The sequence below is a fragment of the Dryobates pubescens genome, chromosome 11 (assembly GCF_014839835.1).
Source record: "Dryobates pubescens isolate bDryPub1 chromosome 11, bDryPub1.pri, whole genome shotgun sequence".
Taxonomy (NCBI): domain Eukaryota; kingdom Metazoa; phylum Chordata; class Aves; order Piciformes; family Picidae; genus Dryobates; species Dryobates pubescens.
The window spans coordinates 35,392,640-35,417,578 of NC_071622.1; the positions used below are offsets into that span (position 1 = coordinate 35,392,640).

At 47.5% G+C, this 24,939-nt stretch overlaps 1 protein-coding gene across 1 annotated transcript in view; it reads left to right on the forward strand.

Moving 5' to 3' along the window:
• Positions 1-2,030: 2,030 nt before the first annotated feature.
• The window catches only part of DPYD (dihydropyrimidine dehydrogenase), a 602,387-nt gene continuing 579,478 nt past the window's right edge, over positions 2,031-24,939 (forward strand). Inside the window, exon 1 of the mRNA XM_054165155.1 lies at positions 2,031-2,116. Coding sequence (XP_054021130.1) covers positions 2,078-2,116 — 39 coding nt within the window. The 5' untranslated portion in view covers positions 2,031-2,077. The remainder of the gene's footprint in view (positions 2,117-24,939) is intronic.

Genomic DNA, 24,939 nt, shown 5'->3' on the forward strand with positions numbered 1-24,939 from the left:
TCTCCACTGGGCATCTCAAAAGTGCTCATTTGCAGAGATGGAAAGAAAATAATTACAAGGCAAAGAAGAATTTCCATGCCGTTCTCTGAGAGGCATTCTCTCTGGAGACATAAAAGCAAGAGAAAAGACAAACCTATTCTTTACTGTACCCAAAGGGTCATCAGTGTCCAGAAGCTACTTACAGTTTTCCAAGCTTTTTAAAATCAAATAAGAGTGGAAAGCCCTTGTTTAAACCCTTTTTAATGCTATAATAAAGAAGGGGGAATGAAAGCTAATTGGATAAAATGAGTGCTGTAAAGAGCATGTTGAAGACCAGATTCTGGGATTCTTTCTTTTCTTTTTCTTTCTTTTTTTTGAGAATGGGAGAAAGAACCCAAGAAGTTCTCTGGCATACAAGTAGGAAAATCAAAGATTGGTCGTAATCAGAACATCTCTGCTCTTGTGAAATGGGGAGAAAAGTGCTCAAGTTTTGAGGGTGTGGTGGTTTGGCCCTGGCCTGGAGGCCAGATGCCCACCAAAGCTGCTCTATCACTCCCCATTAAATGGACAGGGGGAGAGGGGAAAAATGTAACAAAAGCCAGTAATAAGATAGGAGCAATTTGAATAACAATAGTGAGCAAACAGCAAACAGCGAAAGCAGAAAGAGAGATGTTAGTCTCTACTACCCAGCAGCAGGACATGCTCAGTCTCGGGCAGCAGGGCTCTCTCAGCTTGGTGGTTACTTGGGAGGATAGACTCCATGGAGGAATTCCCCCACTTCCTTCTTTCACTTCATTCTTATATCTGAGCTGATGTCATATGGTATGGAATGCCTCTTTGGCCAGTCTGGGTCAGCTGCCTCAGCCCTGTCCCCTCCCAAGCTCTTGCCCACCCCTCAGCGTACTCTTGGGGCAGGGAAATGTTGAAAGGACACAGCCTGGATACTTATTCAACAGTAGCCAAAACACTGCTCTGTTACCAGCTACTGCTGCAAAACACAGTACTAGAAAGATGCTGTGAGGAGAATTAACACCAGCTCAGTCCAACCCAATACATAGGTGTGGCTACTTGAAAGCGTTCTCTAGAAACTGTTACAGTAGTATCTATCTATTTATTTGTTTATTTATGTATTTCTTCCTTGTAGGCACGTTGCAATGGAAATATTTATTTCAGCACTACCATAAAGATTGTTGGTGGTATCCATCAGCTGCAGTGTTTGGGAAGAGAGAAACTTAACGCAGAGGGTCTGTGAGCTGGCCTTCTTTCTTTTGTGGTACTGCCTGCAGCAGGAGGGCTTCCCCAGGTGGGATGCAGGGAAAGCGCAGTCTTGCTGTACCTGTGGGGAGCAGGGGCAGCCCATACCAGTAATGCTGGGAACATGTACGATACCCCTGGGGAGGGGTTGTCTTTGCTCCTGGGTGGGAGAGAAACCGGACAGCCTGGGCAAGGTGGTGTTGGTTCCAACCCTGGCGTCCAAGCTCCTCTTGTGGGACTTCTATGAAGCAGAGAAACAATCAGGGTGACGTTCGCCCTTGTGGCTGCTTCCCTGTGCACCAGCAGGGAATGGGGAGGACGATGGTGAAGGGAGTCAAGAGGTCTGAGATGGGGCACACTGCAGGTTCTGCTGGGGAGATGCCGCGGCAGCTCAGGGAGAGGCTGACGCCCATTTGGACAGCGGCAATACCACGGACGTGCTGCATGAGACCTGCGGCCGAGGAGCCGCTTCCCCGCGATGGGGGGGACCATGCCCCTGTAAAGGCTTTCTGCCGACCCGACTCCTCTTCCCCTCGGTGGCTCCTGATGTCCGCTGCAGTAAAGCGACTGGAGCCCTCGCCATGCCGCCGGCCGGGATCGTTGCCGTGCGGCGGGCACATAGCCGTTCGGTGAGCCCGTTGCCCGCGCCCTCGCCCCGCCACGCCGCCCGTGGCCCGGCGGCGCCCTGCTCACCGAGGCGTCCCCGGCCCCGGCGCGGCGAGCGGGGCTCCCGCCCACTTGGGCGTTGCTGTCCGGGCTGGCGGCTCCGCCTCCTCCCGTGCTCCGCTCAGCTCCACTCCGGGACTGCGGGGAGCCGGGGGAAGGCGGTGGCGGTGCGGACACCATGGCTCGTGTGCTGAGCCGGGACCCAGTGGACATTGAGGTACCCACTCGGCCAGCGCTACCCACTCGGGACGTGCGGCTGGCGCTAGCGGGGAGGGGGCTCTACCCGGCGGCGGCTCCCGGGCCGGGAGCGCCTAGCAAAGTTTGCCTGCATTAGGAAGTGCCTCGCCGCCGTCGCCGCTGCCCACTGGCGGCGGCCGGGTCGTCGCTGAGCCGTGCTGCCTCGCCACGGGGCCGGCCGCGGGCAGCCTCGCCCCCGGGCGAGCCTCGCCACCCCGGTAGGCGCAGCCCCTGTCGGGGGTGGGCGGCGGCGGCAGCATCCCGCAGCACCGCTCCGCCTGCCGCACCGCGGCTCCGTCCCTCGCCCCCACGCCGCGGGGCCGCCGCGCGTCCTGGGGGTGTGAGGGGGCGGCGCCCAGCACCTCCCCTTCTCCGCGCCGCCCCCTGTCGCTCCCCGCCGGCGAAGTCCCGGGCAGGGGCTGGGCGAGCCCCGTATCCCGCGGTGAAGTCTCCCTGCCGGGTACCAGCGGGGCAGGGATGCTCGAGGCAGTGGCCTCAGTGGCCAGCAGCTGTCTGTGGGTCTTCAATTTCTCGCTGTGGGGCAAGCTAAGCTGGCACACGCCCAGTGCCTCAGCTGCGTGGAATGCAGAGCGGGGTGGCAGGAGTAGCAGCCTTGCAAGAGATTCCCAGTACCTGTGGCACTTAATGTTTATTGCAAGACAGTCCTTGCTGCGGGTCGGACTGGGAGCTTGGCAGTAGGGTCTGGACCTGGCCTGAGGCAAGGCAGAGATGAGGTGGAGCGGAACCAAGGCTAGTGTAGTGTAACACGCGGTGAACACTTGCTGATACTAGCCAGCTCGGATGGTTGGGACTCAATGCAGCTTTCTTCTGCCCTTCACAGTACCTTGCACACGGCTGTAAGCTTCAGCTCTGAGTCTAATAAAAACAAAGTGGCAATAAACCAACTTGTCGTTTGACAGTCTTGTTCCAGCCTGACACAACTTCTTGCTATGGTATATCTTGAAGTTTAAAACATTAGGCTTAGGGTGGACTATTTCAGCGATTGCATCCTAGACATAATGTGCAAATGTACTTGTCACCTCCAGGTCAATTGTGACTGAATTTTATCATTAGATCTTGTACTGAGTTTTTGTGTGCAGTTCCATTTCCAAACTGAGCTGCTACCTGAACCGTGACTGATGTCCAGAAATGCTCTTACAGATACTCTGATAAAACTGCAACATGGAATGGACAGAAGGAATGAACTGCTGTGGAAGTCTTCCAGGCACTTAGGGAGGCACTGTGGTATGAAATCAGTACTGTGTGTCTTTTACCAGCTCAGTGTTTTCAGAGCAGCCAAGCTGGATATTTTCTCCTTCAAATGCAGAAGTTAATTTTTCTATTAAAATTTATGAATGTAGTAGCCCAGTTTTTTTGAGTACTTTGCTCAAATTTGAAATGCCTTTCCCCCCCCCCCCCCAACTGGGATTACTTCGTTCTGCATTTCTAGATCTGCGTGTCTCAGATTCAAGGCACAATAAAATTCTTGTAGGGATCATGTGGTTAGTAATAGTATCCAACACTCCATGATTTAGAAGCCCAGCTGATGGATCTTGAAAAAGGCTTTGCTTTGCTCTCAGGTTGAAAATACAAACTTTGGTCAGTACCCTCCTGTAATTTTTCTTTTAAGTGCTCATTTAGACGAGCAAGGAAATCAAGGCAGCGTACTTGTACTTCTTACCAAGTGTATTGTCCTTTCCCCATCTGTTTGAATAAATTTAGTCACTGTATGATTTGTCTCCCAGATGAATATATCAATAATTACTGGTAGTCTAATTGCAGCTCTCTGGTTGGTTGTGTTTTGTTTTGTTTTCCCCCTGTGAGGGGGCTTATTTTTTTTTTTTCTTTAACTAAGAAAAAATGAGGGGGAGCGCAGTGTCCTTTCAATGAAAATACCTCTGTAGATATCTCAATAAAAATAGTCAATAGAAATACTCAATAAAAATAGCCAATAAAAAATCTTTCAATAAAAAAACCCATCTCTGTAGCAGTCTTACTGACCTGAGCACTGGCAGCACAACTGGAATGTGTTGTTCAGTTTCTTGGCTACAGTGTGAAAACTGAACAAATGATTTCAGGAAACTTATCTCAATGGTCAGCATCTCAAACCGAGTTCCTGTCATTAAGATACGAAATGTGACCTTTGAAATCCTGGCACTGCTTTATTTAGATATGTAAGGCTTGATAAAAGGGCTGATGTCATTGGTTATGTAGGAGCCAAGAATGTGTGATAGAAGTAGCTAAAATCACAGCCATTTCTCCCAACTTATTGAAACTAACTGACAAACTAACTAACTAACTAACTAACTAAATCCCAGGAATCTTGGCCCTTTTGGCTGGCTTAGCCATCAGCCTCAGCTCCTCAGCGAATTTAATTGTGTTGTGATTAAAATAGACACTCTCCTCCAAAAAACCTTAGGGTTAATGTTCACCGTCTCCCACTCCAAAACCCCAACCAAACCAGAACAACTCAGCACCACCAAAAAACCCCCCTCCCAAATCAAACCAAACCAAACAAAAAAAACCCAACCCCTTGCTCCAAACTACTACCAACCCCACAAGACTCAAAACAACCCTGGTCAACTCTGATCAAAATGTATTGAGAGTATTCCTTGGGTGCTGAAAATCTGAGCTAGAGGATAGAAAGCCCATTCCAAATTAGCTACAAGTGAAAGTCCCTACCTTGGCTGTATGGTGCAAGGATTTGCTTTGGCTTTTTCTTTGTTGCATCTCTAGATCTTTATAAGGAAATGTGAAATCTGACAAGATGAGGAGAGCATTCCCTTTCTACCTCAGAGTGTGGAACTATGTTAAATGTAGCAGTCAAACTTACAGGCTTAATGCATAGTGTTCCAAATGATACTCTGGAAAATGAAGTCTTAATTTTTTGGTTATTATTATTAGGTACAAGTGAACGTCCCTACCTTGGCTGTATGGTGCAAGGATTTGTCCTGGCTTTTGCTTTGTTGCATCTCTAGATTTTTATAGGGAAATGTGAAATCTAACAAGATGAGGACAGCATTCCCTTTCTACCTCATAGTGTGCAACTGTGCTTTTCCAAATGATAGTCTGGAAAACCAAGTATTCGTTTTTTGGTATAGTAATAATAATAATAATAAAAAAAAAATTATTTATTATAAATTATTTATTATAATATATTTATATGTTCATTATTATTATTATTATTATTATTATTATTATTATTATTATTATTACTACTATTACTATTACTATTACTATTACTATTACTATTACTATTACTATTACTATTATTAACAACAGATTGCATTGGGTTGGCAGGAACCTTCAAAGATCACCTTGTCCAACCCCCCCTGCAGTTAGCAAGGACACCTCCAACTAGATCAGGCTACTCTGGGCCACATCAAGTCTGATTGTATTATTATTATTGTTATTATTACCACCATTCTTTGCTCTCATCATGCATAAACTATACCTAATTTATATCTATTGGAAACTTCAGGGTTCTTCAAAGAGGCGAAGCTGTCAGACCAAGTATTCAATTTCATGAATGGCAAAACTGCAAAGGACTCAGTGGATTATCTTGAGTTGGTGTTTTGAGTTCATGCAGGATGACACAACATTGGCTGGCATCACATAATGTTGTTCTCTGCATGATGCTTTCCTGTCTGCGTTCCAGTCTTCCTCTGCATTCCCTTTTGTAATCTGGTTTGGAGATGTTTGGTGGTGGATGTTTTCTAGCTCTTTGCCATCCGCTCTACAGATAGCAAGGTTAGGTCCCTGAGTCTTCCTTGGGAAGGGCTTCTTCTCAGCAGAGCAGGGATGCTTTTATGCAACTTCAAACAATTAGCTGGTGCCTACAAGAGAGAGGGATACTGTAATAACTGGGGCCTTAGCCTAGATGAAAGCAAGCTACCATCAGACATTTCTTCACATCACCTTTGGCTGACAGTTTTGTGAGCCATGCTGACTAGCTGGATTTGCTGCTGTCTTGCTGGGGTCCTCACAATACACCAGTTTTCAGTCCTTGCACTGCTTCCCCCTTTGGAGAGCACCAAGCTTAGCTCTCAGATGTACCTTCAAGGCACCTCCTTTGCTACCTGCAGTCTTGCACTGGTCTAGTCCCTTTGTTCTGGGAAAAGGATAAACCTGCCAAGCAAACCTTGCCTACCTTCCTGGGCTTTCTAGTAGCCACTGAGTAGATAGCTAAGGGAAAGAAGAACCATCCCTGCTATCAAGCCTGCTACTTTAAGCAGCATGGGGCTATTCCTGAAGATATTCAAGGTGAGGCTCGATGGGGCTCTGGGCAACCTGATCTAGTTGGGGATGTCCCTGCTGACTGCAGAGGGGTTGGACTGGATGACCGTTGGAGGTCCCTTCCACCTCAGACCATTCAGTGATGCTATGGAAACTGTGGGTTGCACAACTGCTGTGACAAACGTGAAACAATACATTAGCACCCTCTCCCCCAGTGTAGCTGAGTATCAAACAGCATTATCATTCTTACAGGAGGTGGAAAACATGTTGGCAGTTTACACATCTAATCTTCTCTCTGAATCATCTCTTGCATGTGTTTAAAGGGAAAATGGTAGTTCCTTGCTGGGCCAGCAGCTGGGTGCTTAGGATGCTGTCACAGCTGTTTCCAGATGTTAGCACTTGTGAGAATAAAAGGAAAGGTGTGAAGGGCTAGAGCTATGTTCTGAATCAGCAGTCTGGGAGCTGTCTGAAAATGATCAGGGTAAATATGTGGCACTTTCACATGTAATGCAATGAACTTTGTCACTGTAACTGGGTCAAGTGTTCTCTTCATTTAACTTTAGAAAGTACAGATGGCTCATAAGCACTTATTTGTTGGTTGAAAAGCTATTGTAAAATGAATCTGTGAAGTTTTATTTGGGTTTCATTTGGAAAGGCAGAATTTGCTGTGCTTCTCATGGACTGTACTCTTACTTCCTGTGATGGTGTCACCCACAGGTTTCAATCAGTTGCTCATGCTTATTGTGGACAAAAGCTTTACAAACTCCAGGGTGAAGAAGAGTGTTTCTTAAGGGCCAACCTGTGCCCCTTAGGGTCTGGCCTTTATGAGGACACAGGGGCTCCAGGAGTTCTTCAATGCATAGCAGGCATTTGTGGTTTTGTTTTGAATTTCTTCAGCAGAAGAGGAGGGCTGCTAATGAAGGTGGAATGAGGTTATAGCCTGTTTGAGCAGCTCACCAAGGGTGCACACTCAGTGGCTACTAGAAAGCCCAGGAAGGTAGGCAAGGTTTGCTTGGCAGGTTTATTCTTTTCCCAGAACAAAGGAACTAGACCAGTGCAAGACTGCAGGTAGCAAAGGAGGTGCCTTGAAGGCATCACAGTATCACAGTATAACTAAGGTTGGAAGAGACCCCAAGGATCATCAAGTCCAACCTGTCCCAACAGACCTCACAACTAGACCATGGCACCAAGTGCCACGTCCAATTTCCCCTTGAACACCTCCAGGGACGGCAACTCCACCACCTCCCTGGGCAGCACATTCCAATGATGAACGACTCGCTCAGTGAAGAACTTTTTCCTCACCTCGAGTCTAAACCTCCCCTGACACAGCTTGAGACTGTGTCCCCTTGTTCTGGTGCTGGTTGCCTGGGAGAAGAGACCAACCCCTTCCTGTCTACAACCACCTTTCAGGTAGTTGTAGAGTGCAATGAGGTCACCCCTGATCCTTCTCTTCTTCAGGCTAAACAATCCCAGCTCCCTCAGCCTCTCCTCATAGGGCTTGTGCTCAAGCTTGTGCTTGTGCTTGTGCTTGTGTACCTAAGCTTGGTGCTCTCCAAAGGAGAAAGCAGTGCAAAGACTGAAAACTGACGTATTGTGAGGACCACAGGAAAGCTCCAGCAGGGTAGCAGTGAATCCAGCTAGTCAGCATGGCTCACAAAACTGTCAGCCAAAGGTGAGGTGAATAAATGCCTGATGGTAGCTTGCTTTCATGTAGGCTAAAGCCCCAGTTATTACAGTATCTGTCTCTGTTGTAGGCACCTGCTAGTTGTCTGAAGTTGCATAACAAAGCTTTAATGTGCAGGATTTTTTTTTAATTGCTGCTTTATAGCTTGCAATGATGATCAGATGGCTGCTCCAGACTTCCTAGGGTCATTGGATGAGCAATCATTGAGGAAGCAAAACTTGCTGTTGGAGCTATTTGTGCTTAACGCCTTTCTCAGGCTCTTTCATTGTTTTTAGTGGTTTTATTGTGGCAAACTCTTAGATGAATGTAACAGCAATTGTAGGAGGATGACTGAGACTTTGTTGAAGCTTATAGCCCCCAATTAATGCGTCTGCCTTGGAGAGCTGAACAACATGATTCACTCATCAGACTGAAAACTGGTCTGATAAGTATGCTTCCATATGAAAAATGTTGTCTCTTCATGTTGTATGTGCAAATCCTGTTGATGCTCAAAGAGTTACCTATGCTCTTGTCTCCACTGCTGGTGGTCTGCAAAATTGGAGCCCTGAAATTCAGTGAAGTCCTCCAAAATCACAGGATCATAGTATTGCAGTCCCGCAGACTGAGGGCGCTGAGGGCTCTTCAGCTTGCAGAGGAGCAGCCTGAGAGGTGACCTCATTCCTGTTGGTAAAGATGTGCAGAGTGAGTGCCCAGAGGCTGGAGCCAGGCTCTGCTGGGTGATGCCCAATGCCAGCACAAGGGGCAATGGTGGAAACTGAGGCATAGGAAATTCCATGGAAACATGAGGAAGAATTATTTCCCTGTGAGGATGACAGAACACTGGAACAGGCTGCCCAGGGGGGTTGTGGAGTCTCCCTCTGTGGAGATATTCAAGACCTGCCTGGATGTGTTCTGTGTGACCTGCTCTAGGTGATCCTGGGGTTGGACTGGATGATCTCTGGAGGTCCCTTCCAACCTCTAATCACAGTATCACAGAACGTAAGGGGATGGAAAGGACCTCAAGAGATCATCCAGTTCAATCCCCCTGCCAAAGCAGGATCACCCTGGGTAGTCTGCACAGGAATGCATTCAGCTGGGTTTGGAAAGTCTCTAGAAAAGAAGACTCCACAACCTCTCTGGGCAGCTTGCTCCAGGGTGGCAGCACCCTCACTGTAAAGAAGTTTCTCCTCATGTTGAGGTCAAGCTTGTATCCATTGTTCCTTGGCTTATCACTGCACACCACCCAAAAGAGATTGGCCCCCTCCACTTGACACCCACCTCTCAGATATTGATAGACATTGATCAGATCCCCTCTCAGCCTTCTCTTCTCCAGACCAAACAGCCCCATGGCTCTCAGTCTCTTTTTACAGGGGAGGTGGTCAAGGCCCCTACTCATCCTTGTGGCTCTCCCTTGGACTCTCTCCAGCAGGTCTCTGTCTCTCTTGAACTGGGGAGCCCAAAGCTGGACACAGTATTCCAGGTGTGGTCTCATCAGGGCAGAGTAGAGAGGGAGAAGAACCTCCCTAAGCATGCTGGCCACACTTTTCCTGCTGCACCCCAGAATGCCCTTGGCTCTCTTGGCCACAAGGGCACATTGCTGTCCCATGCAGAATTTGCTTCCCACCAGCACTCCAAGGTCTTGCTCTATGGAGCTGCTATCCATCAGGGCAAGCTCCTAACCTGTCCTGGTGCCTGCTTTTATTCCTCCCCAGATGCAGGACCCTGCTCTTGTCCTTATTGAACTTCATGAGGTTTGCCTGCACCCAGCTCTCAGCCTGTCCAGATCTCACTGCATGGCAGCACAGCCTGAGGGGTGTCAGCCACCCCCCAGTTTTGTATTATCAGCAAACTTGCTGAGGGTACACTCTCAATCCCCTCAGCCAGGGGACAAAACACCTAACTCCTGTGCTTTTAATTTTCAATCAGTTTTTATGTTTTAATGTTACTCATGATTTCAACTTTCAATTTTCCCCCACATTTTTAAAGTTTTACTCCTTTCTGTGAGAAGGTCTTTAAAACAAGACCTTCTGCTCCCACCTTTTGTTCATGGCTGGGGCTTGCAAGTTGTTACTGCAATTAATTTCAGTCCCTTTGGTTTTTTCAGCATTTTTTATTTTCCTTTTTGTTGCACAAATAGATTTGATGATTTTATGTTGTAGGCTGGATGTGAATTTTATTCTTTCCTCTGCTCAGTGCTGTGTCTTCAAAGAAAGTAAAACTACACATTCCCCCGTAAGAGGGGGAACAGATCTGTTGGAACATGTCCAGAGGGGGGCCACAAAGATGATCCAGGGGCTGGAACACCTCTACTATGAGGGTAGGCTGAGGGAACTGAGGTTGTTCAGCCTGGAGAAGACTCCAGAGGACCTTAGAGCTGCCTTCCTATACCTGAAGGGAACCTACAGGAAGACTGCAGAGGGACTATTTGCAGGAGTGTCCACTAACAGGACAAGGGGAAATGGATTTAAATTGAAGGAGAATAGGTTTAGAGTGGATCTTAGGAAAAGGGTGGCAAGGCTCTGGAATGGGTTGTCCAGAGAGGTAGTGGATGCCTCCTCTGTGGAGATGTGGATGATGGAGAAGTGGAGATGGAGATGTGGATGGCATTCAACAAGTCCAAGTGCCAGGTGCTGCACTTTGGCCACAGCAACCCCATGCAGAGCTACAGGCTGGGGTCAGAGTGGCTGGAGAGCTCCCAAACAGAGAGGGACCTGGGGGTGCTGATTGACAGCCACCTAAACATGAGCCAGCAGTGTGCCCAGGTGGCCAAGAGGGCCAATGGCATCCTGGCCTGTATTAGGAATAGTGTGGCCAGCAGGAGCAGGGAGGTCATTGTGCCTCTGTACTCTGCATTGGTTTGGCCACACCTTGAGTCCTGTGTCCAGTTCTGGGCCCCTCAGTTTAAGAAAGACATCGAGACACTTGAACGTGTCCAGAGAAGGGCAACAAGGCTGGGGAGAGGCCTTGAGCACAGCCCTGTGAGGAGAGGCTGAGGGAGCTGGGATTGTTTAGCCTGGAGAAGAGGAGGCTCAGGGGAGACCTCATTGCTGTCTACAAACCTGAAGGGTGGTTGTAGCCAGGAAGGGGTTGATCTCCTCTCTCTAGCAACCAGCACCAGAACAAGAGGACACAGTCTCAAGCTGTGCCAGGGGAAGTTTAGGCTGGAGGTGAGGAGAAAGTTCTTCACTGAGAGAGTCATTCGTCATTGGAATGTGCTGCCCAGGGAGGTGGTGGAGTCACCGTCCCTGGAGGTGTTCAAGAGGGGATTGGACGTGGCACTTGGTGCCATGGTGTAGTCATGAGGTGTGTGGTGACAGGTTGGACTTGATGATCTTTGAGGTCTCTTCCAACCTTGGTGATACTGTGATACTGTGATGTTCAAAGTCATTGTGGATGGGGTCTTGAGTAACCTGGGCTAGCTGAGAGGTGTCCCTGCCCATGGCAGGGAGGTTTGATTGGATAATCTCCAAGGTCTCTTCCAGCCTGGGCCATTCTATGACTCTATGATTCTTCCCTCCTCCCTCTAAATTTTACTGGTATGAACCCAGACAATTTCATTGGAAGTATTTTTGTTGAAAGTATTTTTATGTTTCTTTGAAATATTAACTGACAAATATTCTTTAATAATTCTCTTCAGTTGTTCCTAGATGGTGAGCTTGGATGGGGCCTTGAGTAACCTGGGCTAGTTGAAAGGCAACCCTGCCCAGGGCAGGGAGGTTGGATTAGATGATCTCTAAGGTCTCTTATGATTCTCGGAATATAGGAAGCCAAGATCCATAATGTGGGATCTGGTTCATCAGGTGTGACAGGAGTGCCGTAGTGCAGGGCAGTCTTTTGAGATGCATTTGAAGGGGTGTTTTTTAGTTGCAGGACAGAACTCACTCAGTTTTCACTGCAGCTGAGAGGTGTGGCTCTGTCTGATGGCCTGGGGTTTGCTTGGAGCCGAGGCTGCACAGCTGTTTTCCCCCCGCAAGCCAGTCTGTCTGCGTGGTGCAGTTTGTACTGGCCAAAGGCACACGCCGCTGTGTTTCAGAAATCTGCTGTCCATCCTGCCCCACAGGACATTTTGCCAGTGTCAGTAAAGGGGAACACAGACACAGCTGGCAGTGAGCTGGAGCTGGGAACATGCTTCTACTTAAAATGTTGAGAAAAGCTGGAATTTCTGGTGGCTACAGAGGAGCTGGATTTAATGCGTCCTGCCTGTTCTGGCTGCGCTAACCCTTTGACAGCACAGAGTTGAAATCAAAACCTGCTTTCTCTCCTTCTCTGGTTGCCTGGCAACCTCCTTCCTCTTATTAGCATATGATTTCTATTCCTTTTTTTTTTTTTATTATTATTATTATTCTTATTTCCTCATTACAGTGTTACACAGCTCCCTGCCCTGTGTTGCCTTTGAGAAGAGCAGGATTTGTGCTGTTCGACGAGACTCACGGCAAGCGTGTGATTTGGCAAAGAAATCCAAACATTTGGGATCAGTAAAACCTTTGGCCATCAAAGGCCTCACCAGAGGCTCAGGGGGTGCTGTTTGTTTGGGCATGGTTATTCGAAGCCTTCTCATTTCCATTTGCTGTCATTTGTACACTAAGGGCGAATTCCTTCCTGCCGATCAGCCTAGCAATAAATCTCCGGCGTCTTTCCGCAGGGGGTTGTGAAATGTGCCAACGGAGATGGGCTGTGCAGATCTGAGTGGGCATTTTGTTGTCTGGCCTGTATGCAGTTCAAACCCAGTGCCACAATCAAAAAAATGCAAATGAAAAAATGAATTTAGATATATCCTGATCAAATTGGGACTGGGGAAGAATACAGTTAAAGAAGCGGCCAAGTGTATTACTGTGTCCAGTTCTGGGCCCCTCCGTTCAAGGAAGATGTTGAGATGCTGGAATGTGTCCAGAGAAGGGCAACAAGGCTGGGGAGGGGTCTGGAGCACAGCCCTGTGAGGAGAGGTTGAGGGAGCTGGGGGTGTTTAGCCTGGAGAAGAGGAGGCTCAAGTGAGACCTTGTTGCTGTCTACCTGAAGGGAGGTTGTGGCCAGGTGGGGGTTGGTCTCTTCTCCCAGGCGACAGTGACAGAAGGAGGGGACACAGTCTCAAGGTGCACCAGGGCAGGCTTAGACTGGATGTGAGGAAGAAATTCTTCACAGAGAGATTGGCCTTTGGAATGTGCTGCCCAGGGAGGTGGTGGAGTCACTGTCCCTGGAAGTTTTTAAAACAAGAGTGGATGAGGCACTTAGTGCCATGGTTTAGTTGATTGGATGGTGTTGGGTGATAGGTTGGACTTGATGATTTTGAAAGTCTTTTCCAACCTGATTAATTCTGTGATTCTTTTATGAAATAATTACTTCAGGCTGCTTCTTCAGTTTAACTTCAAATTTCCCTTTTCCCTGCTCATAGACTCTTACAACTTTAGAAAATACTCATATCTTTTCTTGTTGCAGATGGCAAAGAACATAGGATTCAAGTGAGCAAACTTCTTTAAATATCATTAGGAAAAAACCCAACACAACAGCAACAAGAAAAATTAGAAGGCACAGTGAGGATGAAATGCCAAAGCAAGTACATTTGAGGACTGTTTAGGGTGAGATGTATATAGCAGTTTTTCCTTAACATCATCCAAATCAGAAGCTATTAAGTAGTTAAGCTGTAGTAGAACCACCATTCTCAGCACACATTGACCTCAGAGGGATCCAGTTTTCTTTGCAAGCAAGCATTTCTTTGTGAAGCCATTCTGATATGTACTCTGTCCCTGAAACAGCTCAGAAATTCTCCTCTCCATCTACTCTGCCCTGGTGAGACCACATCTTGACTACTGCATTCAGTTTTGGGCCCCCCAGCTCAAGAGGGACAGGGATCTGCTGGAGAGCATCCAGCAGAGGGCTACAAGGATGATGAGGGGACTGGAGCACTGCCTGGTGAGAGGAGGCTTTTTAGTCTGGAAAAGAGAAGACTTAGAGGGGATCAAATTAATGTTTATCAATATCTGAGGGCTGGGTGTCAGGAGGGAGGGGACAGGCTCTGCTCACTTGCTCCCTGTGATAGGACAAGGAGCAATGGATGTAAGCTTCAGCACAGGAGGTTCCACCTCAACACAAGGGGGAACTTCTTTACTGTAAGGGTCACAGAGCACTGGAACAAGCTCCCCAGAGAGGTTGTGGAGTCTCCTTCTCTGGAGACTGTCAAGGCCTGTCTGAATGTGTTCCTGTGTGACGTGAGCTAGATTTTATGGTCCTGCTCTGGCACGTGCATGACTATCATGTCTTAATCAAACTCATAAGTTTGTGAAGGTGTTGGGATGAATGGAGGTTCCACCTTGCATAGTGGTAGTCCTCAGACAAAGCCCTGAGATCTTTTATATCCCTCAGATGTCTGTATGTGTTGTGAGTGGTGGGAGGTGACCTGCTTTGTCTGATAGCTATAGGAATGCCAACCTCAGGTGGCCAGTACTAAGGTTACATACATAATTACACACAGAATCAACCAAGTTGGAAAAGACCTTTGAGATCATCAAGTCCAGCCTATCACCCAGTACCATCTAATCAACTAAACCATGGCTCCAAGTGCCTCATCCAGTCTTATTTTAAACACTTCCAGGTTTGGTGACTCCACCACCTCCAAAGGGCAATCTCTCTTTCTTTGTAGAATTTCTTTCTAAGATCAAGCCTAAACTTCCCCTGGTGCAGCTTGAGACTGTGTCCTCTCTTTCTGTCACTGTTGCCTGGGAGAAGAGATCAACCCCCACCTGGCTCCAACCTCCATTCACATAGTTGCAGAGAGCAATAAGGTCTCTCCTGAGCCTCCCCTTCTCCAGAATAAACAGCCCCAGCTCCCACGCTGGATACGCAGTCTCAGAGCAAATGGAACAACCTGCTCTTTCAACATTCTTGTTTTCTTATGCTGTGGACTGAGTTGGGCAATTTCACTTCTGCCCTCTGTCAAAATACTTAGACCTTCTTATGAAACTGCTGGTCTCTTACCATGCTCAAGAGATGCCTCACTAAGCCAATGTGCAATTTTGAATGGTTTTAGGTCTTGCAGAAGCGTCACTGAGTGAAAGTAGGGTAACCCCAACTGGTTTTAATGATGCTACCAGTATCAGAAAGCTTTATTAGTAAGGTTAGTATATGTGGTGCTGCTATTTCAGGATCACAGTAGGATCACAGGATGTTAGAGGTTAGAAAGGACCTCTAGAGATCTTCAAGTCCAACCCCCCCTGCCAGAGCAGGACCATACAATCCAATACAGGTCACACAGGAACACATCCAGACAGGCCTTCAGAGAAGGAGACTCTACAACCTCTCAGGGCAGCCTGTTCCAGTGCTCTGTGACCCACACAGTGAAGAAGTTCCTCTTCATGTTGATCTATCATACTTCATCACATTCTTAGACAGAAAACTTATTGTTACAATACTTTCTAAAAGGTGGGGAGTGGTATTGTTTTCCAACTCTTGTAATTATTAAACCAAATTGCACTGCTGCTAGGAGACCTCTGAACAGAATTTGGTTTGTTATTTTGTGAGGATTTCTGAGAATATAGTGAAGTGGTTCTTCTAAAAACACACTGCAACCATTCTGAAACCCTGGATACTGCAGGGAAAAAACATTCAGTACCCACTTGTGCAAAAATAATATCCTCATCTTGCTGACAGGACTCCCCTGCCTGAGCAGGACCATACAATCCAGCACAGGTCACACAGGAACACATCCAGACAGGGCTGGAAAGTCTCCACAGAAGAAGACTCCACACCCTCTCTGGGGAGCCTGTTCCAGTGCTCCATGACCCTCCCAGTGAAGAAGTTCTTCCTCATGTTGAGGTGGAACCTCCTGTGCTGTCGTTTCCATCCATTGCCCCTTGTCCTATTACAGGGTGCAACTGAGCAGAGGCTGTCCCTGTCCCTTCCTTCCTGACCCCCAGCCCTCAGATATTTACAGACACTGATCAGATCTCCTCACAGTCTTCTCCTCTCCAGACTAAAAAGCCCCAGTTCTTGGTATTTTATTTGTAAATGTAAGTGATAAACACAATGAAGTCCTCGAAATGCCAAACCTTTCATCTCTGCTTAAGCCAGGGTTCAGTTTTATTTTCACTATGACATTTGCTGCCTGAAGTGTTACAAGTGGCTTGACCTTAAAATTAGGTTTTACTTTATTGAGATGCTTGGCCTTTCCAGTTCAGCTTGACACCAGCAGTGCAAATGGGAGAAGGCAGACATGCTTGCCGGTGACTTCATTTGAAAGATAATTAAAACAATATCTAGGTGATAAATCTAAATATTTCCATTTAGATGGGATGGCAGTCATCAGTTAAAGGCAATCATGGTGCATTCTGACATTTTAATTTCGGGTTCAAGAACAATTATATATGTAATTAAAGAGAGAAGTGGCCAGGCAGTCAAACTAGCTGCTGTTGCATGTCTTGCCAGTGTGTGCAATTTTACCTTTTGTTAATAGATGACCTGTGCATACCACTTCGAGAATCTAGAAATGAATTGGGAAAACTGAAGGCTGCATTCAAAGTTTGATGTTAGTTATTATCTTCTCACTGATGTGCTTCTGAAGAAAAGGGCATGAGGGTGCTGGTGGATGAGAAGCTCAACAGGAGCCAGCAGTGTGCACTTGCAGCCCAGAAAGCCAACCAGAGCCTGGGCTGCAGCAAGAGAAGTGTGGCCAGCAGGTCCAGGGAGGTGATTCTCCCCCTCTGCTCTGCTCTGCTCTGCTCTGCTCTGCTCTGCTCTGCTCTGGTGAGACCCCACCTGGAGTACTGCAATCAGTTCTGGAGCCCCTGTTACACAAGGATGTGAAGGTGCTGGAAGGTCTGCAGAGAAGGGCCACAAGGCGGGCTGGAGCTCTTGTCCTATGAGGACAGACTGAGAGTTGGGGCTGTTCAGTCTGGAGAAGACAAGGCTCCATGGAGACTTAATTGTGGCCTTCCAGTATCTTAAGGGGGCTAAAAGAATAGGTCACACAGGAACACATCCAGATGGGTCTTGGAAGTCTCCAGAGATGGAGACTCCACAATCTCTCTGGGCAGCCTGTTCCAGTGCCCACGGTAAAGAAGTTCATCTTCATATTGAGGTGGAACCTCCTGTGCTGTAGTTTATATCCATTGCCTCTTGTTCTATCCCAGGGTGCAACTGAGCAGAGCCTGTCCCCTCCCTCTTGACACTCGTCCCTCAGATATTTATAGACATTGATTAAATCCCCTCTCAGTCATCTTCTCTCCAGACTAAACAGTCCCAGGGCTCTCAGCATCTCCTCACAAGGCAGTGCTCCAGTCTCTTCAGCATGCTTGTAGCCCTCCCTTGGACTCTCTCCAGCAGCTCCCTGTCCATCTTGAAGTGGGGAGCCCAAAAGTGGATGCAACATTCCAGGTGTGGCCTCACCAGGGCAGAGTGGAGGGGGGAGAGAGAAGGCAAATTAATCATTGCAAGCAAGCTGCTGCTGAATGTAACAATCACAGTACCGTTAGCATCTATACTAATGTCTAGCTCATTATAAAATACTTGGGTTTGCCTTAATTGTGAAGGGGTTTCTATGAACCCAGTTCCATTTTCCTGCTAACAATAAGCTGACTATTCTTCCATGCTGGCTCATCTGGCATCCATGCAAAACCTCCAGCAAACATGTGTGAAAGGAGGTAGATGTGTTAAAAATACCTTATTAAAAGTGCAGGTCCATAATGTGGGGAAAGAAGCTTGGAAGAAGGGGGGAAAAAACAATAAAATGTGTTACACCTGGAAGTTATTATAGTTATTTAGATTGAGCCAGAATAATAACCAATTGTTTTCCAAGATGTATGACACATTTATGAGAAACCTTGAAGGATAAATGGATCTTTTTAGTATGCTACTTCCACAAAGGACTCTATGAATAAAATAATAGTGAGAGAACTCTCAGTGGATGCTGAATGCTGCTAATTGATGAAATTATTACTTATTACACTGCAACTGAACTCTTCCTTCAGAAACACTATTTTCAGGGTGATTTCAGGAAAATGACAGCTGAAATGTAAGATGCTTTGTATTGAAAGTGAATAGTGATAATTTCTTGATATCTGTGAAATGAAGGAGAGCTCAGTGACAGTTAAAGCTGAGAGAAGTGATTAAAAAATAAAAATTAAGTGCTCAGATCGTGGAATATTGCTATGGGAATAAAATGAGTGCGGGGCCCCATCCTCTTTAATATCTTCATTGATGATCTGGGTGAGGGGATTGAGTCAGTCATCAGCAAATTTGCAGATGACACCAAGTTGGGAGCAGATGTTGGTCGGTTAGAGGGTAGAAAGGCTCTGCAGAGGGACCTCGACCAACTGGACAGATGGGCAGAGTCCAGTGGGATGGCATTCAACAAGTCCAAGTGCCAGGTGCTGCACTTTGGCCACAGCAACCCCATGCAGAGCTACAGGCTGGGGTCAGAGCGGCTGGAGAGCTGCCAAACAGAAAGGGACCCGAGGGTGCTGATTGACAGCCTCCTAAACATGAGCCAGCAGTGTGCCCAGGTGGCCAAGAGGGCCAATGGCATCCTGGCCTGCATTAGGAATAGTGTGACCAGCTGGAGCAGGGAAGACCTTGTGCCCCTGTACTCTGCATTGGTTAGGCAAAACCTTGAGTCCTGTGTCCAGTTCTGGGCCCCTCAGTTTAAGAAGGACATCGAGACACTTGAACGTGTCCAGAGAAGGGCAATGAGGCTGGGGAGAGGCCTTGAGCACAGACCTGTGAGGAGAGGCTGAGGGAGCTGGGATTGTTTAGCCTGGAGAAGAGGAGGCTCAGGGGTGACCTCATTGCTCTCTACAACTACCTGAAAGGTGGTTGTAGCCAGGTGGGGGTTGGTCTCTTCTCTCATGAAACCAGCACCAGAACAAGAGGACACAGTCTCAAGCTGCGCCAGGGGACATTTAGGCTGGAGGTGAGGAGAAAGTTCTTCACTGAGCGAGTCGTTCATCATTGGAATGGGCTGCCCAGGGAGGTGGTGGAGTCACCATCCCTGGAGGTGTTCAAGAGGGGATTGGACGTGGCACTTGGTGCCATGGTCTAGTCCTGAGGTGTGTGGTGACAGGTTGGACTTGATGATCTTTGAGGTCTCTTCCAACCTTGGTGATTCTGTGATACTGTGAACTTCCCTGAGATCGCTGGAGCAGGCTTAATGTGGATTTATGAGGCATTTACAAATAATCCTAAGTGTTCTTATTTATGATAAAGCAGGCAGTTATTTGTGTCAGCAGTTTTCATACTGTGTCACATGTTAAGGTCAAAAATGAGGTTTGTAAGGTAGGGAGTAGTCAGCACATTTAGAATCATAGTATTGTTTTGGCTGGAAAAGACCTCTAAGATCATTGAGTCACCACCCCAGCGCTGCTCCCAGCTTACTGCTGGGACTGCCACGGGAGGCAGGGCCATGCCACAGGAGCCAGGACTGTGCCACAGGAGCCAGGGCCATGCCACATGAGCCAGGGCCATGCCACAGGAGCCAGTCAGTGCCACACAGAGCTTTTGGGGAGTAGAGGAGAAGAGTCTATGTTAGAGCAGCAGATAGAATCACAGAATCATAGAATCAACCAGGTTGGAAAAGACCTCAGAGATCATCAAGTCCAAGCTATTACCTAATACCTAACACCTCCTGATAACTAAACCATGGCTCCAAGTGCCACATCCAAGCCTTTTTTGAACACCTCCAGGGATGGTGACTCCACCACCTGATAGTACCCCTCCTGAGCAGGGTTGTGCACAGCTCAGGGCTTTATGAGGCTGCCCAGAGAGGTTGTGGAGTCTCCATCTCTGGAGGCATTCCAAACCCACCTGGACATTGTGATCCTGGGTGGTTTACTGTAGGTGATCCTGCTGTAGCAGAGGAGTTGGGCTGGATGATCTTCAGAGATCCCTCCCAACCCCCACCAGTCTGGGATTCTGTGATGAGCAGGATGCCTCCTCCCTGGGGGTGTTCAGGGCCAGGTTGGATGAGGTTTTGAGCAACCAATTCTAGTTGAGAAGCCTCTCTGCCCATGGTGGGAAGGTTGGAGTAGATGATCTCTGAGGTCCCTTCCAGCCCAATCCATTCTTTGATTCTGTGAGTCCAGCAATCCACCTAACACCACCATGGCCTTTAAAACACATCCTGAAGTGCCCTGTCCACATATTTCTTGAACATCTTCAGGGATGGCAACTCCACCACCTCCCTGGGCAACCTAGTCCAATGCCTGACCACTCCTTATGTAAAGAATTTTTTCCTAATATCCAATCTAAACCTCCCCTGCCACAATTGGAGGCCAGTTCCTCTCATCCTATCATCTGATACTAGAGAGAAGAGACTGACCCCCACCTCACTACAACCTGCTTTCAGGTAGCTGTAGAGAGCAATGGTGTCTCCCTTCCGCCTTCTTTTCTCCAGACTAAACAATCCCATCTCCCTCATCTGCTCCTCACCAGACCTGTTCTCCAGACCCTTCCCCAGACCTGCTCCAGCAGCCCAATATTGTCTTGTAGTGAGGGGCCCAAAACTGAACACGGTATTCCAGATGTGGCCTCAGCAGTGCTGAGTACAGGGGCAAAATCACTTCCCTGCTCCTGCTGGCCACAGCATTCCTGATACAGCCCAGGATGCTGTTGGCCTTCTTGGCCACCTGAGCACACTGCTGGCTTGTGTTCAGACAGCTGTCAACCAGCACCCTCAAGTTCTTTTCCACCAGGCAATTTCCCAGCCGCTCTGCCCAAAGCCTGTGGTGCTGCAGGGAGTTGGTGTGACCCAAGTGCAGGACCTGGCACCTGGCTTTGTTAAATTTCATGCAATTAACCTCAGCCCATCAATCCAGCCTGTCCAGATTTCTGCAAGGCCTTCATACCCTCAAGCATATCATCACTCCCACCCAATTTGGTGTCATCTGCAAACTTACTGAGGGTGCACTCAATTGCCTTGTCCAGATCATTGATAAAGATATTAAAGAGAACTGTCCCCAGTGACTGGCAGCCAGCTGGATTTAACTCCATTCACCACTGCTCTTTGAACCTGGCCAGCCAGCCAGTTCTTAACCCAGTGAATCTTTTACCCATCCAAGCCATAAGCAGCCAGTTTCTCCAGAAGGATGCTGTGGGGAATGGTGTCAAAGGCTTTACTGAAGTCCAGATAAACACCATCCACAGCCTTTCTTTCATTCATTAAGCAGGTCACCTTGTTGTAGAAGGAGATCAGGTTTGTTAAGCAGGATCTGCCTTTCATGAACCCATGCTGACTGGGCCTGATCATCTGGTTGTCCTGCACACACTGTACAATGACACTGGAGGTGAGCTGCTCCATGACCTTCCCTGGCACTGAGGTCAGACTGGCATGTCTGTAGTTCCCTGGGTCCTACTTGTGGCTCTTCTTGTAGATGGGCATCACATTTGCCAGTCTCCAATTTAGGAAAGCTCTAATTGTAAATTTAATCAGTACTGAAGAAGTACTACAGGACTTACTGCCCAGGGCAAGAATGGCAATGAGTACCAGGTCTGGCTTTAAGTACTGCATGATGTAGGGCTCAGGGCAAGAATCAGGAGATCTTATTGTGTCCTTCCAGTATCTGAAGGGGGCCTACAAGAAAGCTGGGGAGGGACCTCTTAGGGTGTCAGGGAGTGATAGGACTGGGGGGGAATGGAGCAAACCCAGAAATGGGTAGATTGGATGTCAGGAAGAAGTTCTTCCCCATGAGGTTGTTGAGACACTGGCACAGGTTTCCCAGGGAAGTGGTAGAAGCCTCATCCCTGGAGGTTTTCCAGGCCAGGCTGGATGTGGCTGTGAGCAACCTGATGTAGTGTGAGGTGTCCCTGCCCATGGCAGGGGGGTTAGAACTAGATGATCCTTGAGGTCCTTTCCACCCCTAACAATTCTATGATTCTAATGGCAGTGAGTACCAGGTCTGATTTTAGTTTAGTACTGATGAAGTTAAAGCCCACTGTCCTTCTTGGTATGTCATCTTAGGTCTATATGCTAGCTTTGAAAGAATATTATCAGCAATTGGTGTGAGGATCTGTCCTCAAAGTTTTGGAATACAAATACAGGTGAATATAAGATCTGCTTTCAGCCTTAATAAATTTGTTCATCAGTGGTTAGAGTTATACCTCCCTTCCTGTTAATCATGGCAGTCTTCAGAGTCTGAGCCACAAAGTAAACTTGTGCAAATTCACTCACTGGTGTGTGGGTGCATGTTCGTGCTAATGGCAGGAACACATGGTGGGATATTGGAGGTGGTTCCCAGACTTATTCTGCTTCCATTTTAAAGCTGTGTTTGATGTTGTCCTTTTTTCAGTTCCAATTGCAAACACAGAATTTTAAATAAGCTCGTACATAGCTATTCAAAACAGATGGAAGTGAGGCAGTGACAAAAGATTTGGGGGGGGAGGGAGGGCAGGGAATCAAACAGGATAATTGCAACAGAAGCTGTTCTAGAACACTGGAGAGAAAATGCAGACATTAAAATTAATATAGAACAGACAAAATGAAAATATTAAATGTCCTAAAAAGAAAGGAAGGAAGGAGGGAAGGAAGGAGGGAAGGAAGGAGGGAAGGAAGGAAGGAAGGAAGGAAGGAAGGAAGGAAGGAAGGAAGGAAGGAAGGAAGGAAGGAAGGAAGGAAGGAAGGAAGGAAGAAAGAAAGAAAGAAAGAAAGAAAGAAAGAAAGAAAGAAAGAGAAAGAAAGAGAGAAAGAAAAAAGAGAGAAAGAAAGAGAGAGCGAAAGAAAGAAAGAAAGGGAAAGAAAGAGAGAAAGAAAGAAAGAGAGAAAGAAAGAAAGAGAGAAAGAGAGAAAGAGAGAGAAAGAAAGAGAAAGAGAGAGAGAAAGAAAGAGAAAGAGAGAAAGAGAGAAAGAGAAAGAAAGAAAGAGAAAGAAAGAAAGAAAGAAAGAAAGAAAGAAAGAAAGAAAGAAAGAAAGAAAGAAAGAAAGAAAGAAAGAAAGAAAGAAAGAAAGAAAGAAAGAAAGAAAGAAAGAAAGAAAGAAAGAAAGAAAAAGAAAGGAAGGAAGGAAGGAAGGAAGGAAGGAAGGAAGAAAGGAGTCTGAATAAATTGTCATCAGTAACAAACTCCTTGGTGGACATGAAGGGGAATGTTGTAACAAAGGATGAGGAAAAGGCAGAGTTACTTAACACCTTCTTTTCCTCAATTTTTACTAGCAGGACAGAATGTCTTGCAGACAGCTGGCCTGCAGAGCTGGCAGAAGGAGCCAGGGAGCAGCATAGTTTTCCTCTGTTCCAGAATGGGGTAGTTGGAGATCTGCTCAGCCACTTGGATCCCCACAAGTCCATGGGACCAGATGGGATCCATCCTAGGGTGCTGAGAGAGCTGGCAGATGTGCTGGCCAAGCCGCTCTCCATCACTGGTGTCCACTTCATCACAGAAGGCCACTAGATTGTTCAGGCAGGATTTCACTGAACCACAAAACTGTCAGGCTTGGAAGGGACCCCAAGGATTATCCAGTCCCACCCCCCCTGCCATGGGCAGGGACACTGTCCACTAGATCAGGTTGCCCAGAGCCACATCCAGCCTGGCCTTAAAAACAGCCTGGCCTTTAGTGAAGCCATTCTGGCTGCCTTTAATCATCTCCCCGTCCTCCCTGTGCCAGAGCTTCTAAGACTATCTGCTCCATGATCTTCCCAGGCACAGAGGTGAGGCTGACAGGTCAGTAGTTCCCAGGGTCCTCCTTTCCACCCCCTTTAAAAAGGGGTGTAATGTTCCCTTTCCTCCAGTCACCAGGGACTTGGGAAATATGGAGAGTGCCTTGGCAACTACATCAGCCAGTTCCCTCAGGCTGCTGGGATGCATCTCACCAGATCCCATAGACGTGATGTATGTATGTTCAGGTTCCTCAGGTGGTTATGAACCTGATTCCCACCTTGTATCTTTTTAACTTGAGAGGTTTGGGAGGGAGGTTGCCAGTAAAGACTGAGGAAAAAAAGTTGCTGAGAACCTCAGCCTTCTCCTTGTCTGTTGTTTCTAGCTCACCATTTTTGCTCTTCAGGGTGGCTATGTTTTCTTTAACCTTTTTTTCACTGACATACCTGTGGAAGCCCTTCTTGGTTTTTTTTGCATATCTTGCCAAGTTTAGCTCCCACTGTGCCCTGCCCTTCCTGACCTCATCCCCACACAATCAGGCAGCATCTGTATACTCTTCCTAGGATGCCTGTCTCTGCTTCCACTGCCTATAGCTGGAGTAGGAATGCTTCATCAATAGGCTTCTCTTGATTGGGAAGCTTGCAGTAGACTCCAACCACAAGGCTCCCCTTGTTGCCTTGATCTCTACTTCCTACCCCTAAGCTTTTGTCTTGTTCCTGGCTGTTCTTTATAGACATCTCTTTGCATTCAATCCCTTTCTTAACATAGAGGACAACATCTGCACCCCACCTTCCCCTCCTGTCCCTTCTGAGCATCTTGTATCCATTGATAGCCACGCTCCAGTCACAGGATTCATCCCACCAGGCTTCAGTCATAGACTTCCAGCAGCAAGGTAGCTTCCAAATCCTCCTGTTTGTTGCCCCTGCTGCACATACATAGAATACATACATAGAATAAACCAGGTTGGAAGAGACCTTCAAGATCATCGCGTCCAACCCATCAACCAATCCAACTCCGCCCAAGCAACTAACCCACAGCACCAAGTACCCCGTCAAGTCTTCTCCTAAAAACCTCCAGTGATGGTGACTCCACCACCTCCCCAGGCAGCCCATTCCAATGTGCAATCACTCTTTCTGTATAGAACTTTTTTCTAACATCCAGCCTGTATCTCCCCTGACGCAGCCTGAGACTGTGTCCTCTTGTTCTGGTACTGCTTGCCTGGGAGAAGAGACCAACATCCGTCTGTCTACAACCTCCCTTCAGGTAGTTGTAGAGAGTAATAAGGTCACCCCTCAGTCTCCTCTTCTCCAGGCTAAGCAACCCCAGCTCCCTCAGCCTCT